This window comes from Stenella coeruleoalba, assembly GCF_951394435.1.
Source record: "Stenella coeruleoalba genome assembly, chromosome: 9".
Lineage (NCBI taxonomy): Eukaryota > Metazoa > Chordata > Mammalia > Artiodactyla > Delphinidae > Stenella > Stenella coeruleoalba.
This window is the reverse complement of record NC_137155.1, coordinates 101,401,204-101,419,850: the sequence shown is the minus strand read 5'-3', so window position 1 is coordinate 101,419,850 and position 18,647 is coordinate 101,401,204. Positions and strand designations below refer to the sequence as shown.

Below are 18,647 nucleotides of genomic sequence, written 5' to 3'. Positions count from 1 at the left end.
CACTTATATGTGGAATCTAAAAAAAATGATACAAATGAACTTATTTACAAAACAGAAACAGACTCACAGACATAGAAAACAAATGTATGGTTAACCAAAGGGGAAAGGGGGGAGGGATAAATTGCGTCTCCCTCCCACCCTCCCTATCCCACCCTTCTGGGTGGTCACAAAGCACCGAGCTCATCTCCCTGTGCTATGCAGCTGCTTCCCACTAGCTATCTATTTTACATTTAGTAGTGTATATATGTCCATGCCACTCTCTCACTTCGTCCCAGCTTACCCTTTCCCCTTCCTGTGTCCTCAAGTCCATTCTCTACATCTGCGTCCTTATTCCTGCCCTGCCACTAGGTTCTTCATAGCCCTTTTTTCTTTTAGACTCCATATATGTGTTAGCGTACGGTATTTGTCTTTCTCTTTCAGACTTACTTCACTCTGTATGACAGACTCTAGGTCCATCCACCTCACTACAAATAACTCAATTTCGTTTCTTTTTAAGGCTGAGTAATATTCCATTGTATATATGTGCCACATCTTCCTTATCCATTCATCTGTTAATGGGCATTTAGGTTGCTTCCATGTCCTGGCTATTGTAATAGAGCTGCAATGAACATTGTGGTACATGACTCTTTTTGAACTATGGTTTTCTCTGGGTATATGCCCAGTAGTGGGATCGCTGGGTCGTATGGTAGTTCTATTTTTAGTTTTTTAAGGAACCTCCGTATTGTTCTCCGTAGTGGCTGTATCAATTTACATTCCCACCAGCAGTGCAAGAGGGTTTCCTTTTCTCCACACGCTCACCAGTCAGAACGGCCATCATCAAAAAATCAACTATATTTCAATTAAAAAAAGAATTCAATGTTTCCCAAATTTTTTGACCAAGTACTCTTTTCTGCACAAGGAGACAGTTAAAAAGGCCAGCTTGGAAGGTGCCCCTGCACGGTTTCCCCTGAGCTCTGTTAACAAGGACCCAAGCTTATTGCAAAGGAACTGCAAAGCTAACAGTTAAATATATACACACTCATGATGTGAAAAGAATTAGATTAAATTAGATTCTTCATAACTGTATTTTTAAGCAAAATTTTATATTTTACTAGTCAACAGATTTTATTTGAACTCAATGAGTATGAGACCAGGCCAGTCCTGGAGCCATAAAGACCAGGAAAAGTGCCAGGAGCTGCGATTATTCCCAACAATCAGATGTGCTCTGACTTTTCGACACTGAACGAGAGTCATGTCATTAAAAAGTGCTCTCCCCCAAAGCAAGGCTTTCGGAGCTATTGGGAGCTTTTCTAAAAGTGGACACAGATTCTCCCTTCTCATTCTGGCCTGGCTTCACTAAAATTTGCATCTCGCCTCTCAGTTGAGCCGGGCTGATTAGAGATTTTCCTTCCGTATTTCCCTAGATACGTTTCTGCTCTCATAGTATTTTGATGTGTGTCCCCCTGGGAAGGCCCTTCTTTGTAAACATGAGCACTTGGGAGGCACTGAGCTTTGAGAAACACTGACCCAGAGAGCCAGTCAGGTGCCCAGAGATGTTACCAGGTCCTCCTGACTTTCTACGTTACACCTGCTGCATATCAACCGCAGTAGGGTGGGTGGTCATGGAACCACTGATGCCCACAGCCAACCTCAAGATGTTTTAGGCAACACAGTTGACCATCAGGTATTTCAGGTACACGATACCTTTCCAAGGTTTTCACTGAGCCACTGAGTCAGTTTGGGAGTATTTTGATCTTGAAGGTTGTTGAGTTTGTAGGAAACTCTCCAAGGTCTCCTTGAATACAATGCTGGCTGTGATTCATTTTGGGAAAGCCTTCCATTCATATTCTCTCTCCCCCACCCCTTCCAGTCTCCAGGGGTGTCGCATTCTCTGGCACATGTCCTGGTGAGCTTTCTGCGACCAGCAAGCTCATGGGGACTGCTGCCTATGTCCAAGAGAGATCCAGCACCTTGAAGTTGAGTCTCTCTCTTCACACCATGGGTTGAGTTCTGGGAAATCAGGCAGGTATCGTGTGCTCTGGACCACAGCGGCAACCAACCAGAGTCTGGGTGCTGGAGTACAGCCTTCCTCACCTCCGAGAAGAACGTTTCAGATGAAAGTCTTGACAAGCCCTGGTTTAAAGGGTAGCGCATCTGTTGTCTTGGGTTAGCCACTGTGCTGGACATTCCTCTGTCTCTGTGCTTGGTGTGTGTGTGTGCATGCATGCGTGTGCGTGTGTGTGTGTGAGAGAGAGACAGAGACACAGAGAGTTAGAGAGACAGAGACAGAGAGAGACACGAGAAACCTGAAATTGACTAGGTAAGCTCAACGTGAGTAGAAGAAATATAATGGCTTCCTTGGTTTGCTCTTGACCAAGAAACATCACCACCGGACCACCGAATCTCTAAACACCCCTCCAACTGCTGAGGGTAATAATGACAGTCTCCCTGCTGGGGGTGGTGAGGACACTTCTCCACCCACATAGCAGAAACCACTTCAAAGGCACATACGCCTTCTGTTCTGACAATTCGATGGTACACCCAGGTCCCCATCCACCTGCTTCTGAAGCCCAAGTGAAGAGACTTCCAGAAGATTTTAAATGAAAAGAAAATGTGCCGACATATTTGCTAATAGAGAGAGACGTAATTAAGAGGCAGGAAAAAAAAAAAGAGGCAGGGATTACGCTAAAGTGAAATTTTATAAGAATCATAAAGAGAAGTGGGTTCAACACTTTTGTTTACAGTTAGAACACTTTTTTATTTTAATTACTGTAGTCAAATCCATATCTGGCCAATCTTCCACTATTTTCCTAAACATCTCCTCCGATTCCATACTTTCTTTCATTCTGTTTTATGCGGCCATGTTTGCTAGCCTGTCATTTTATAATAAATCCTCAAGTTGAAGCCCCTGTGTTTATGCTTCCCCTTCCCTAGCAGCCAGTCCCTCAGTAATGTTTCCTGTGTCTTTCAGTTGGACCTATTCTGACCACTGCTGGGGAAAATCTATTTATTGAGCGTGATATTTCAAATTCTCAATCACAGGACGGTCTTCAAGAGAAGTCATGTTTTTCAACCACCGTTTTCTAGTTTAGTTTTGAGGCATCAGGCTCCAGAGGGTCGCCGTGAACATCTGTGTCGAGATGACACCATCCCAGGAATTAATCCAGGGTCAGACTGTACTTCCTCGTTTGTTCTCCTCTCAGGAGGGGAGCCTGACCTAGGACCTATGGCTCCAGCCTCCACGTTTCCGGCACGGAAGTCGGGGCAGGGGTGTGAGGGGCACAAACCCACTCCAAGGGGGATCCTGATTAACTCTGGCATCACTGGCTCCTCCTAAAACCATGGAGCCCGTTGGTCCAGCTCTCTCATAACCAAACCACTCAAATGACCCACATATTGGGATTACAGCTCAGTGATAAATACAAGGGATTACAATTAAATAATCAGAGCCTATGTGATCACTGGGGGTTTATCACATTCCCTTCCTTTCCACAGTTCCAGCCCCAAGATGCTCTTCCGAAAGGCATAGCAGAGTCCTCCACCCTTCTTTCTCAGAACAATTAGATCTTGTAATAAGGACTTCATGATAAAACTGCATTGATTTATAGCGTGCTGGGTCCTGTCCTAAGTGTTTTACATGTATGAACTAGAAGGTCAAAATAAACCAATGAGAACAATACCGTAGCATAATATTTTCCCCTGCACTTTATAAATGAGGAAATTGAAGTCCAAGGAGAGTTAAGTAACTTTTTAAGGCTAAACTACAAGTAAATGGTCAGTAGGGTCCGCGTTCAAGCTCAGGTGGTCCAGACCCAGCACATCACCCGCCGCAGTGCCCTGCCTGCACCATGGACCATCAAGCGACCGCCCAGCCCTGTGCACTGCCACAACGGCGTTGGGTGGACACGTGATCGATTCTATGTGCCGCGCTTTCATAGACCACAGCAAGATGAGGTCATGAGGAAATCCTGCCGACATCTGTGAGACACTTGGATAACCGGGCTGTCGCTCAAGAGCTCAGTAACACCCACATCCCCTTTTTCATGCGAAACTGTACGTACACGTAAACTATTGTAAAAGCACAACTGCTCTAAGGAGGGGATCAAGTTTTGGCGGCTCCATCCCACCCCCTCGGTGACTCCAATCAGGAACCCATGACTTGGGGAAGCAGAGCTCGAAAAGCACAACAAATCCAAACGAAAGCCTGGGGTCTGGCTTCCATGAGCCAGTTAAGGGGGACACCCTCCGGCTGACAGGCACCAAAATGATGCTCTACCACGTAGACCTTTGACCTCCCTGGCTGGACCTTATTCACGCCAAGTTGCCAGAACCTCCTGTCTGCGGGCCGGGCTGGGCTCTGCTGTCTTCTCTGAGGTTCCCCTCTCTGGACCCCTGCCCACATACCCAGTGGCCTCATCTCGGGCCATCCGTGTGCCCTGGACCACTGGCATCTGACGGTGCTCTGACAGTGGCTGGCTGATATGGTCGGCCCGGGACCATCCCCAGTCCCTGCCATCATACACCTGACGCTCAGAGACAGAGGGAGGGTGGCGGCCCCGCGGGGTGGGGCCCCTGCCTGGGCTGCTCTGCGGGCGGGTCTGCAGGGGTCCAGGGCTCCCTGGGTCCTCTCAGGTACAGAGAGCCAGGGGGTGTGTAGGAGAGATGCCTTTTCACATGCGGTGTACACCCCTCGGGCTCCCTGCACTTGAGCCAGGGTGCTGCGCTTTGAAACGGTGTGACATTAACTCGCGTTCCTATTCTTCACGAAATGATAGCAGAAAATATGCTTCTGTGAGTTTTTTGGCCTTAAGCGTACAGAGGCACTACTTAAATCCAGTGGTCAGAGAGCCGACTGTCCAAGGCTACGCATCTCCTTATTATCTGCTGCGTTATCTTTATCTAATTTCCTGCACTCTGGCCCCATCTGACAAGTCAGGAGCTACACATGCTATTAGCACGTCCTTAGACGAAGGATGGAGTGCCCCTGCCGGTCCCCGATGACCGTTCAGAGTGTTGCCCGTGACACAGACGGTATTCCAAAAGGAGGGTCTGATGGGATTTCTCCAGCGTTGTGAAAAGTGCAGCCCAGTCTGATGTGGGTATAAGAGCCCTCACGACATATATTCGCATTCCAACCCTGTCTGGCCACAGAAAAAACAAAACTGCACATCTTTACTTCGCATAATTTATTTAAGGAGTCTTGAATCAGTCTTACTGCAGCCTTGAGACAGCCTCTGGAGGGCAGTGTTGCCAGACCACATTGCAGACGGGCAGAAAGAGAAGGTAAATCAGGGTCAAACCTAAAGATCTCAGCTGCCTGTTCCCCCTCCATCCTAAGCGCCAGGTGCCTCTGACCGTATTATCACAAAAATGTATGCTGTAGGTAGCTAAAGCGCCCCTGGCAGTTTCAACTAGATTATCGAATCCAGGAATATTTTTTTTTTCTGTCAGAATCTGTGCATTTTGGTCTGGGAACTTTAGTTTTCCTCTAGTGATATACAGTTCAAAAACATTCTGATTTGACTTTCTACCTGCCAGATAAAGAGACGATCACAGTATCACAGAAAAAGAAGCTGTGATCGTTTTCTTTCACTTAAATTGAGAATTAGGTAATGCAAATTTCTAATCAAAAACAACGTATCGCATTGCTGTATTTATAAGAATCTCTTCTTCTCAAAGATTTGCATTTTCCCTAATGGGACTGCTTCCTTTGATAACCACAAAAAAAAAAAAAAAGAGAGAGAGAAAAGTCAGCAGAAACAGTTATATATAGAAAATTTAACTCATACTTTTTTACTGAATGATTCTTTAAATTCTATAGTGCTTTACAATTTTCAAAACTTTCATGCACATGATTTCATATAATCCCATAAAACCCCCTTTTTAAAATCCCCTCCCCCTCACTGGTAACAACCAGTTTGTTCTCTACATCTGTGTCTGCTTTTCTTGTTTTGTTCACTAGTTTGTTGTATCTTTTAGATTTCACATATAAGCGATATCATGCACTATTTGTCTCTGACTTATTTTTAACTCGCACTTACTTTTAAACTCAGACAAAATGTTACAAATGCTACCTATCACCCATCTTAAGCAGGTCCTACAAAAGTAACTCCTACTGTTTCCTTAATAGCTATTTTGTCTTCTCAACTGTTGCTCAGAATCAAACAATAAATGAAATCCTGAAAAGAAGAGAATTCATTTGCAGCAGTAAGTGGCCACGCAGGAGGTCCAGAGTTCTAATTTCAGAACTCTTTCAATTAAAAAAAAAAAAAAAAAAGGCTGGAGAAGTGTGATTATTCAAATAGACGCGAGCAGAGAGTTTTTTCAGGTGAGATGCCAATCCTTCACCCATTCCTTCAACGAAGACTTATTGAGCACTTTGGCTGTACCAGACGCTGTACCAGGCAACTGGATACAGCAGCAAACAAATCAGCCAGAGATCCTGACATCAGTCAGCTGATACTCTATAATAGGGGGAGACAAAAATAAAACAGGCGTAATAAGAAAATTATATAATATATCAGCAGGTGATAAATGCCATATGGTAAAAGAGAAGCAAAGCAGAGCAGGGTGGGGAACATCGGGGTTGATGGGCGGGGGAACTGCAACTTTAAATAGGGTGGCCAGCGTGGACCACTGAAATAGTGACACTGAAGCAGAGACGCGAAGGGCAGGAAGGACGGACGTTCCGGCAGAGGGAAGAGCCAGTGCAGTGCCTTGCGGTCGTGGCAGGGACCTTGGCATTTGCTGAAAGAGTGAGGAGCCTGTGCCCAGCTCCCAGCCTAGGAGCAGCTCTGACCCGGGGCAGGGACACCCAGAAGGGCAACTGTCTGTAGTGAGGTGAGAAGACAAGGACGTGCACTGGCCTCGCGGCAGGACGAATCGGACGGGGGCAAGAGGAAGCACAGCTTGGACGATGGTGGGAAACCTCTTCCCGGGTGTCTGTCAAAGGAGGAAAATGATTCTCAGGTGTCTGTAAGAGGGAGTGGCAGACACCAGGGGCCCAAAGTGACCCCTCGAGCACTCCCCTGCTTCAGAGACACTGCGATGAACGCCAGGAGCACCCAAAGGCCAAAGAACCAGACTGTGCTCTTCCTATGGTTGTGATGAAATAAAAGACCCACTGGAGCAGAAGCAGCAGGATTAAAGGTCATGGAAGGCAAGCGCAGGAACATCAGATTCTGCCCAGTGCACTCCCTGTGCCCGTGGAAACAAAAGCCTCCGGTTGATAGGATCTCCCCAGAGCTGCAGGACAGCAACGAGGAAGCATGTCAGTGATTGCATGCCCAGTAAGGATAGTGCCAGACAAGGAAACCAGACCTCCCTGCTTATCACAGTCAGCTCCTGTTGCTATAGAAACAGTGCCCCGTCTTCGACAGCATCCCCCTCTCCCTTTAATAGGTAACCAGTCATTTAGGGGCTGAATTTTCTGTCCATTCAGAGGAACTAAAAATCTGGGAAAAAAGAAAGAGAAACTAATGACACCTCTACGTATAAAATGGAGATGAACTGATCACAGGCAGGACAGGAATTGGAGAAAGAGTATCATGCTAGAGCTGGGTGTTTCTGATAACATTTCCTATCATGTAGATGAAAACATGCCCTCTTCAATTCTACGTTGTAAATATAGGCTCCGTGTAACATGGATTCCAGGATGCTTGTAAAATGAAGAGCAGAGCATACACCAAAGACAGAGCCTCAAGATGTTGAGGCTTCCCTGTGTGAACCTCTGATCCCCTACTTTTCCAGCTTGAAAGGTTTCCAGTCAAAACCCCCAAAAGCTCATTTCTAAGGCTGACCCTTAGCAACATCCTGACGGCTGCTTTCATCATTGTTATCTAGGAACCTGTCTGCCCACTCCTACTGCCCAGTCCCTCCCTCCCCACCCCTACACCCACCAGGAACGCACACACTGTCTTTAGGAAATGGGTCCCTTCTTATCCTTTCCCGTCACCCAACAAACATGCTCCCAAAGACAGGAAATGAGGGAACTGATAAGACTCAGGCACTCCTACATCTGTTGCCCTCCCAGGGGAATTTCCATTTCAGTTTTTTTTTTTTTTTTTTTTGCTGTACGCGGGCCTCTCACCACTGTGGCCTCTCCCGTTGCGGAGCACAGGCTCCGGACGCGCAGGCTCAGCGGCCATGGCTCACGGGCCCAGCCGCTCCGCGGCATGTGGGATCCTCCCGGACCGGGGCACGAACCCGTGTCCCCTGCATGGGCAGGCGGACTCCCAACCACTGCGCCACCAGGGAAGCCCCATTTCAGTCTTTTTGAGAACTAAAAAGTTTTAAGAGAGATGCAGGAAGGTAGAACGAAACTTCCTGTAGAAGGTTAGAAAGTGCTGATTTTGCCCATAGATGACGATGCAGTCAAGGTCCAGAAATGATGAATGGCGACTTGTCCATGAACACGGATTGCCCTGTGCCCCTCAGCTCAGGCTAGGTGATACTGTCCTAACATAATCTCAGTGGTTTACAAACATAAGTTTATATCTTTCCCACTGAACGGCAACTACCTGGAATATTGCTCGTTTCTACGGCAAAAGGAAAGAGAGAGCACAGCAACTCACGTGCCGGCTCGTGAAGCGTCCACTTAGGAGAGCTAGCCTCACCTGCAGTCCATTCCAGCGGCCACACGGCCACACGCAACGCTAAGGGGAGAGGAGGACAACCCCACAGGTGCCTGTGAGACCCACAAACACGTGCAGAGCAGCACCAAGGACCCTCCCCCCGCCAGGAACACTTAGCTTGAAGTCCAGTTCGAAAACTCTGAGCCCAACTTGACTCCCCTGCTCCGTCCCTCCACCTGCACCCACTGGTGACCCCTCCGCATCCTTCCACCTAACGAACCACTGTCCTCATGCAGGTTTCAGCTGAGCCTCTGTTCCTTCCGAAGGGCTGTTCTCGCCAGCAGTGCGCTCTGGGGTGAGGCTGTGAACAGACGGGTTCACTGTGGATTCAGCGATTCGCCTGCAGCACTCTTCCCTCATACCTGGCACGGGGAACACACATTTGCAAATCGGAAAAGATGAAATGAACGTGATGGAGAAGACCTAAAAGTTCACCTGGGAAACTAGCTAGGTGTTCTGTAACGTAGCCAAGCGGTCCAGAAAATGGCATCCAACCTCTTCGTGAATGTTCCCGAGACCACGTGGCAAGGTGAGCGGGGACGAAAGTCTAACCTTTGAGGCAGCCTGAGGAATAAGAAGGGGCACGGGACCACATGTCTCCATCGACTTCAGATACCCAGAGGCAGCAGTCTTTGCTCAGAAGCCGTGGAGATGCTGGGGAAGGATGCACAGAAGCAACAAGGGGCCCTGAACAAGCAATGCATCTCCAGGGCTTAGAGCCGTTCACCTGGGGGTCGGCTACCTTGTGTGGTTGCAAATATCTCGCAATTCTAAAAGCAGATGAGATAACTTCACCTCTCAGGACTTTTAAAGAGGTTTCTCATTTTTGTTTTTAATTTGCAAATTACTGGATGGCATGTTGCATGAAGCATAGGAAGGGTTTGAGTACAGTTTAGAAAATTGAACGTTTTGGGGAAAATGATTAGGGAGACTAGAAGCCCGTGATTGTCTCCTGCATTCCTCTACCTTTAGTTTCTGCTTTACCTTCCCCCCCGCTTCCCTTGTACAACTTCTTTTATTCCGAGCTCTTCAATGCTCCCTTACTCCATTCCTGTTCCCCTTCTGGCTGATATCACCTTAAAATATATGAGGTGCACCATATATAAAATATAATGGATATAGACAATCTTATAAATATATCACAGATAATATAATGAAGAGCCCATTGCTGTATGAAAGTGGCTGTATTAATTCCAGTAGTTCTGTCTTTAAAATAGACCTTCCCAAATAGTAAACAACAGGAGATAGAAAGGATTAATTGGTCTTCTCAGTTCTAAATTGGGGAAGATGATAATATCACCTGTTCCATTTTTTTTTTAACAGAAGCATATTAAAACTGACCCCAAATCATCTAAGGTAAAAGCTGATATCAAATGAAATCTGAACACTAGAGGAAGTTAAAAATTGATTTTGACAATGACTGTGATGCCCTGGAAAATCCTTAAGTTCCTTTTGAATTAAAAGCCGTGTGTGTGTGTGTGTGTGTGTGTGCGTGTGTGTGTGTGTGTGTGTGTGTGTGTGTGTGTTTCATTTCCATTGGGCATGGTGCTAGGATGCTTTTAATGCATTCTAAATGCCTTCAAGATGTTCATCTACACACTGAAGGGATGAGTGAAAGTAAATTTGTTTGTCTTTTTTGAGGGAACGACTGTTCCAGGACAGAGTCTCCCTCTTTCCTGCGTCCCTATAAGAGTCCAGTCCCTGCCGGGTGTTCATCTACAGCGTTCAGCCCCCAATGCCTGCTGCTCTCAACTGAGATGTTCCCTAATCTGGGAGGCACGGTGTTCACCACCTGGAATTCTACCATCTGGACCTTGTGGGCTTTACTGGCTTCTAGGCTTCCTGAAAAATTACCTATATACGTTCCTCCATCATGGGACAAAAGTGAACATGTCCTGCGCTGCAGATGGATCTGGATGTTATTAGAAAACCCAGGAAGAAATACATGGAGGAAAAAGAGTAAAACTACTGGGGAAACCCATTCAGGGCAAAAGTCGTATACTACTGTGGCGAAACTGTTTTTTCCTTTGGCAATTAGCATATCCATTTAGAACCAAAATAAGTTAGACCGTTAGATTTCATAATGTTCATACTTTTGAAATTCAGTGATATAATTAAGTTAATTCCTCCACTCGATTACAGTACCACAGAGGATACTGAGAAGAACACAGGAGAGAAGGGAAGGCTGAGTTTCTCTGAGGTCCAGAGAACACAAGTGATTTGTGGAATATTATTCACATAATTACTTGTAGTCTTCTCATTTGTAAAATGAGATGTTATCAAATTTTTAAATGTTCTATTTCAGATAATTTCACGATGCTAGATCCTTCTAAAGATAAATGTTCCAAAAGTCATTAACCAGAAAGGTTGAGTGCGTTTTTTTTTTAATGTACATAAAATCAAACCAATGTGCTTATTAAAATGGAAGAAAATCAAAATATGGTACATGGGCACTCAGTGCCCTTAACGCTAAATTTATTAGAATTTAATTTTTTTTACATCTTTATTGGAGTATAATTGCTTCACAATGGTGTGTTAGTTTCTGCTTTATAACAAAGTGAATCAGTTATACATATACATATGTTCCCATATCTCTTCCCTCTTGCGTCTCCCTCCCTCCCACCCTCCCTATCCCACCCCTCTAGGTGGTCACAAAGCACCGAGCTGATCTCCCTGTGCTATGCGGCTGCTTCCCACTAGCTATCTGTTTTACGTTTGGTAGTGTATATATGTCCATGCCTCTCTCTCGCTTTGTCACAGCTCACCCTTCCCCCTCCCCATATCCTCAAGTCCATTCTCTAGTAGGCCTGTGTCTTTATTCCTGTCTTACCCCTAGAATTTAATTTTAAAAGGGTTACTGTACATATTATTTTTATAGGCAATGCTCTATGAAAGGGATCAATATTGTATGTTGCAGAGAAGCATTCCATATGCACTTGACAAATGCACTGTTATCATCAGAGTAATTAAAAGGAACAGGGTTATATACAACAAGACTGTACATCTTACTCAGCAACTCCTGCCAGATGCTTGCAAAAATTAAACTCATTAATCATTCTGACTCTATTAAAGGAGGGAAAGCTTGGGGTATGAAATAAAAAGCTCTATATTATGGAGGAAAAATGTCCAAAGCCAACATCTAGAGAAAGTCCTGTCTACAGAGTGATACTAGGATATTAATCCCATGTGGGAAAATGAGTGGATTCCATTGTCAAAAATATAAATTGATATTATGTTATTCTAATACTCCAGACCTCCTTAAATCTACAGTTAACATATACAAGTAAATTATTTAAAAGTGCACACTGGCAGGAATAAAAAAAAAGCATGCCATATAAAATAGGCTGCCGTGCCCACTTCCACATACCTTACTGCTACACAGAACTCAAATTCACTGAGAAGGCAGAATGCTCATTTTTCGCAAATTCGGCTTTAAGCAAACATGTAGGTTTTTGGCTGACTCAATTGTTAACAGATTGAAATTTATTTGCTAGAATTCACAGTGGACAATTGACTCATCCAAATGAAAAAACGTAGGCTTACCCCGATTAATTTTTCAAACCAACAGATTAGCTCTCTGTTATGGTTCTCCCCAAGCCAAGGTAACTATGGAGGTGAAATGAGATACGCGTAGTGGTGCTTTAAAAAATACAAGGTGCAATGCGGAGGCACGGTATCTTTGATGCTACACTTGGTTTCACTCATCAGTCAACTAGCACTTAATCCTTGTTTATGTCACCATTCTTACTTCCTTGTAACACAGACAACTTCCCAATGATGACTACATGCTCTGTGCTGAGACAGTAAGCAAAATTTTGTATAATTTTGTTATATATACTTTACCAAAACATTCACAGAGAGACTGTCTTAGACAGTAAACGCTTCTCATGTGTTTAACATTGTTCTGCAGTGCAGAAAATAAACTTTTCATGAGGACAACTGCTGTGTCCAGCAGGGCATTATGATATGGTGTTACAGGGCATTAAACCCATAAGGATACCTCAAAGCTTATCTAGTGAAATACTTAATGTTATAAGAAAGAAATCAAGATAGTGCGAAAATGTAACTGTACAAGCTTATGTGTATTGTACGCCACGCTCAGAGGTGGAAGGCATGGCAGTACTAGAAGTAGAAATAAGGAGATTAGGCAGAACGTTATTCAGAATAGGGAGTTGTAAGGAGAGGGGAATGACAAGTTTAGGGATATATTCTACGCGGATATCTTGGCAACACCACAGAAATGGTCTAGCGCCCAGCTGCTTGACATGTGGAACAAAAGCTGGGAAGAGAAATCAAGATGGTGACTGCCAAGGTCCTTCCAATTCTCCAGTTCTCCAATTCTGTAAAACAGGAAAGCAAATGATCTCCACAAGAGATGCTAGGACATGTATACCAGAGGAATAAAGCTTAACTTTAGCCATCTGCTAATACAGAAGCTGTGAAACTGACTCAGCTCCCTTTTATCTTCATTCTAATTTATCCCATCACTAATTTATCTTAAAAAGAAAGCATGGAAGGGAAAGAACAGAATAGTGGAGACCAAAACCTTGGAGTGTAGGTTCCCCCAACCCCCTGCATGAAAGGGAGGAGGAAAGAATGATTTACCAAAGAATTCAAAGGCCAAGGTCAGAGAGAGACAGGACATGAATTCATGTGGCATCATGAAAGACATATGAGGCAAAAGTTTGAAGTGCAGGGTGATGGTCAACAGGAGGAAAAGCGATAACGACAAAGACTGAAGAGGAGCCAGGCCATTGTCTCAAGTAATTAAGGGGACGCTGACGACATTTGTGTGCAGTTTCTGCAGTGAAGACAGTAAGAATGTGAGTCTGTTGTCAAGCTAAATAAGGAAAAGAGGATCCTCGGAACAAGTTAGTGGATTCAGTCTTAGACCACTTGACTGAGAAGATGAAACCTCCGAACAGCCCTATGACATCCCACAGCTGTTCTGTAGGTGAGTTACACTAAGCACTGTCAAATTCGTCATGAAAACAATGGGATCAAGCAGGGGGATGAAAGTTTCAGCCTTTTTCTCAATACGTTAGGAAGATACTATGAACCTAAATATTTTTAAAAGCATTTGAAATTGGAGCAGAAGAAAGGAAGAGGGGATATAAACATTTCTGTGGAGCCAAGCTGCTTAAAAAACTTAAAGTTGATAGACTCCAAGGAGAAATTAACAGGATATTGGCATCGTACCGGTGAAAAATCAAGGTGGAGAGGAAGAAGAAGGGCTAGTTGCTGCACACATACAGGAAGATGAAATACAACAGGAGCAGTGACAGCATAAGCTGATACACAGCATAAGCAGTGATTTTTGCTCAACCCTGTTTCGGCCAAATTGCTGTTTGAAAATCCTGTTGTCATCACACTTGTATTCTTAGGAAATCATGTGCCACTAAAAATGAAGAACACAGGAACATGGTGATGTGGCCCCAACGAGACCGCTGCCCTGACAGTTACCCATGTCCTAAAGTCCTTTAAGAAATCAAAAGGAAATGCTCAAGCAGGGGCGTGACAGAGTTCAGTATTCTAAAAATAATTGAAGTTAATTTCTATCGGAAGTTACTAAATTCCATTAAAAGCCATTTCCAGCAACATTCCCTTTAAGAGTCAACTTATTTTTAAACCTACAAGAATGAATTTTAAACCAAAATAGCTATTGATTCCTCAGAGGGGTTTCCCAAGTCACTGACTTTCCCGCTGCGGACGCGCAGGCTCAGCGGCCATGGCTCACGGGCCCAGCCGCTCTGCGGCACATGGGATCTTCCCGGACCGGGGCACGAACCCGTGTCCCCTGCATCGGCAGGCGGACCCCCCAACCACTGTGCCACCAGGGAAGCCCTAGTCATTGACTTTATACTTAAATAAATCTAAGATTGATGAGGAAACTCTAATAGAAAAAGCGCTCTGGCTTCCCTTCTTTTTCCAAGTAAAACTTCACATTTTAAAACTGACCCACCCCAAGCACGCTTTTATGCAGTGCTACACAGCAGAGAGGTCCCTTACATGGGTAGTTGGTGCAGACAGGCAATGCATTCCCAGTCACCCGCCACGCAACCTCGGCATTTGACTTACCTCTTCTAGACCTGATAACCACCTTCAATTTTATTTTGTGAAGAATTGCCCGTTCTCAGTCATATTCAGGCATGTGTGTGTACACACATATAGAGGTCAAGAACTACATTTTATTGCCCCGTTTCTGGATGGAAGGACGAGGCACAAAGTTCATTGGATTTTAAAGGTATGGTGTTTACCAGCATCTCAGTGACCAAGGTGGGAAAGCTGTTTCTGTTCCATGGAACAGACAAGCCACAGAAGAGCAATGACACACCAGCCTTGGGGTTGGGACTCCAAACAGAAGTGCTGAAGATTTCCTGTGCGCTAATGCAAAGGACCCTTCAGGACCTCGGACAGCTCCCACCTGTGCCCCGCGGACGCCCAAACTGCTGAAGTACATGTTTACGTGGCCGCCCCAAGATACACAGAATGATACGTAATGCGTGCCTAATCAGTTGTATGTCTTCATGTTTAAATCTGAGTAGCAGGATGATTACTCAAGATTGTTTAAATCTTGACAAGGGCTGGTATCAGAAAAGCAGTTCTTCTATCTACTTTCTTTAGCGCTCTTGTCTTCAGCAAACGGCAGCCACTGTGCCCGGAGGAAAGGTAATCTGTTTACTGTGCACTTCTATCATTTAGCACATTTTTAGACATAGTTTTTTCAATTCCGAATATTTTTTCTGAGAAAAGCACATAAAAGTTTTCAAGCAATTGATGCCACATTTACCCGTGTGTCATTGTTTAATCGTACATTTTAAACATGATATATATATATATCTCATAAGGATACGACATACACATACACTATATTTATACCTACACCTACACACACACACCCTTTTTTGTATTTTCCAGGAAACAAAAAATTGATGTCCGGAGTTAATGAATTTAAATTACATACACTGTTCAGAGCCATTTCAGCAGAAATCATTTGCAAATGTTAAATTCATAATTTGCTCGTCGGTCCAACCCTTTGGCTTATCTGAGAAACAGTTCTAGACATATGTCAAATTGAAAAGGAGGAATACATGCTCAAAGCTAAGATGAGGAGAGAAGAAAAAAAAAAAGATGGGTGGAGATGATCTAAAACAAAATGCAGAAACTCTCCCCTTTCCTTTCCCCTAGCGACACCTAGAGCCTATTAGGAAGAAATTGCTCATGGTTTTCACTTCAAGCATAACACAATCCAACAGTTTTAAGTCAGATTTGAGGCAAAAAGTGCATCATTTCTGTCTGCACTGCAGCTCAGTGGTCTTCCCCAAGATTCTCAGGAGTTTAATCCTCCAGAATTTTTCAACTGCCCCAATGAAACTGCTCCTCAAAGATTCTGGCTCCTTGAACCTGAGAATTCATGCATTTCCCTCAGGACCTGACCCACTGAAGTGAGGGACATCTCTCTGATAGCTCTCTTTTAACCAGGGGAGTCTAGAAATAACCCAACATAAGAAAATCTCATGCAAGATCCGATACAGGGTGTGCGTGCACGCGCGCACACACACGCACACACACACACACACACAAATGAACCACATCTCCCACAAACTTTTGTCATGTCTATTACACTCTCCACATCCTCCACTGATAAAACAAAACAAAAACAACCAGTTCATTGGAGTTTAAAGGATTTTAAAGTGATCCCAGGCAGGACATGTTGAATGACCACAGCCTCCTGCTGAGGGCAGGGACATGAACTGCCGGGGGTATGTCGGGGTAGGCCGTCTGAGAGGCTTGTGTGACGACCTATGCCCAGGTGCCCCCAGGTGGGAAACTCTCAGAGCTACACACAGTGAGCTCTAGGACCCAACACCGCCAGCCAGGGGCTGTACCAGCCCTGCCTGCCTGCCTGAGAGCTTGTCTGGGATTTTTCTCTTTTTTTCTGGGAAGAGAAGGTCTCAGAAACATCACTTTCCTCTCTCCGTGGCCTTCCCTGGCCCTCTGAACAGATGGACAGGGTCAACAGAGGTGGTTGAACTCATCCATCTCTGCAGCCGGCTGGTGTCCTGCCTGAGTCATCAGTTACTAAGGTGATATGCAAATCCAAGCTTTGAAACCCAGGCTGCCAGCCCATGAAGAGTAAAAAACGTGCTGCCCGAGAAGTTTTCAGCTCACACAGCCTAAGGTGGTTGCTAGTCCAAGGCCAGGTGTGGGCACAGGCAGGGCCTGACTCCCACCAGCAAAAATTGGGCTGGGCCCTGGCACAAGGGCTTGGGCCTCGGACGCTAGCGCTTTTATTTTATTTTTCGGAAAAGAACACCACCACCAGCAGCACTGGGGGGGAGGGCGAGGTGTTGGAGAAGTGAGTGAAGGGATAGCGCCCCGAGGTAAGGATTCCAGTGAGAGGTGGGAGGGGGGAGAAAAAGAGCCTGGGACAGTCTCCTTCTCGAGTCTTAAAGCAGACAAAAGAAAGAAAGGAACGAAAAGAGAAACCAACTTGTAAGCACAGACAGATCGAATTCCCTCCTTGGCATCCACGGCACCAAGCAGTTAACACCAAGCATCCGCACGCCCGTGAACCCCCAGCCAATTCCACGCCCCAGCAGCGCAGCTCCACCAGCGCTGCTCTCTCAGCGCCACCAACTCCTGGCCGCCGCCGCCGCTGCAGACAAGGACCCGCTCCAGGACAGCGGTGACCGAGATCCGCGCGAGGAGTGTATTTGCGGGCGCTCCCGGGAGGGGTGGGGGAGGGGTGGGGAAGGAGGGCGCCCCAAGACCATCGCAGACGCGGCGCGGGCGCGTCTCCCCCGGGCTGCCCGGAGCCCCGCGCGCCCACCCACCCACCCACCCACCCAGATGCTCTTACGTCCTCGTCGTCACAGTCGCTCTGCGCCTGGTACTGGAACCGGGGCCGGCCGCCCGCGCCACCGCCGCCGCCGCCGCGCTCCGGGGGCGGCGCAGCGGGCGCCTGGGCTCCGAGGGGCTTGGGCCCCGCGCCGTCCTCCTCGGGCCCCTGGCCGCCCAGGAGGCGGCTCGCCTCCGGGGGCGCCGGGAAGGACCGCGAGGTGTTGATCTTGCCCGTGAACCTCTGGTACAGCGAAGCCATCGGTCTCCGCGCGCTCTCGCCGGCTGTCTTTGGGGCGTTTTGATAATGGCTTTCCCCCTTTCGGGTTCCCGCTCCCCACTCCCGCCGGGGGAAAAGGGGAAGAAGAACAGGAGGAGGAGGAAGAAAGGACGGCGGCCGCGCGGCCGCTCCTCCCGCGCGCCACTCTCAAGTCGCCGCCGGGCGACTGCCTGGCTCAGCCTCCTCCGCCCCCTCCCCCGGCGGCTCGGCGAAGCCGGGGTCTGGGGGTGTGTTCTCTCTCGCTCGTCTTTTCTGCTTTTCAACTCCTTGCCGTGGCCACGTACGGCCTGCTCAAAGCCATCGACAGAAAGAAAACAAACAACAAAAAACCATAAAGGGAGGGAAGACGCCTAGGCCCCGGCATTTGGCACCCCGCCTAGAGACCGGCGGGCATCCAGAGCGCATCTCCGCGCCCCGCCCCCGGCCCCCCGCGCGGCTCCTCCTCCCCTGCTCTCCCCACGTGGCCCCTTCACACACCCCCGCCCCCGGGAACTGCGCCCGGGTGGCCAGGGCTGGCAGCGAGGAGGCGGCGGGGCCACGCACGTCTTGGGTGCGGGCAGGGCGCGGAGGCGCGCTGGGGGCTCTGGGGCTCCGGGCCACCGGGAGGGCGGATCCGGCGATACGCGGGGAGGGAGCGTGCGAGAAGAGGCCCGCGATGGGGAGGGGCGTCGGGGGCACCTAGGGAGGGGGCTGTCCCCGAGACGCCTGGCCTCGGCTCGGCGCGGGGCTGCGCTCCGCGTCCACGCGCTCGCACCGCGCGCAGCTGCAGCCCGGTCGCCCTCCGAGGCGCTCCCCCTTGTGTTTCCTTCCCAGCTTTTCTTGCCTCACGTGAAACAGCCACGGCCGAGACCCCCGGCGGACCTGGGGGTGTGCACGGGCGTGATGGAGAGCAAACTACGGGGCTGCAAGGGAGG

General features: G+C 47.2%; 1 protein-coding gene across 2 annotated transcripts in view; it reads right to left on the bottom strand.

The window, feature by feature from the left end:
• The window catches only part of DPP6 (dipeptidyl peptidase like 6), a 767,208-nt gene extending 749,134 nt beyond the window's left edge, over positions 1-18,074 (bottom strand). For both annotated transcript variants that reach the window (XM_079932483.1, XM_079932484.1), the window contains exon 1: positions 17,476-18,074. In XM_079932483.1, coding sequence (XP_079788609.1) covers positions 17,476-17,715 — 240 coding nt within the window. In that variant the 5' untranslated portion in view covers positions 17,716-18,074. The remainder of the gene's footprint in view (positions 1-17,475) is intronic.
• Positions 18,075-18,647: the final 573 nt, after the last annotated feature.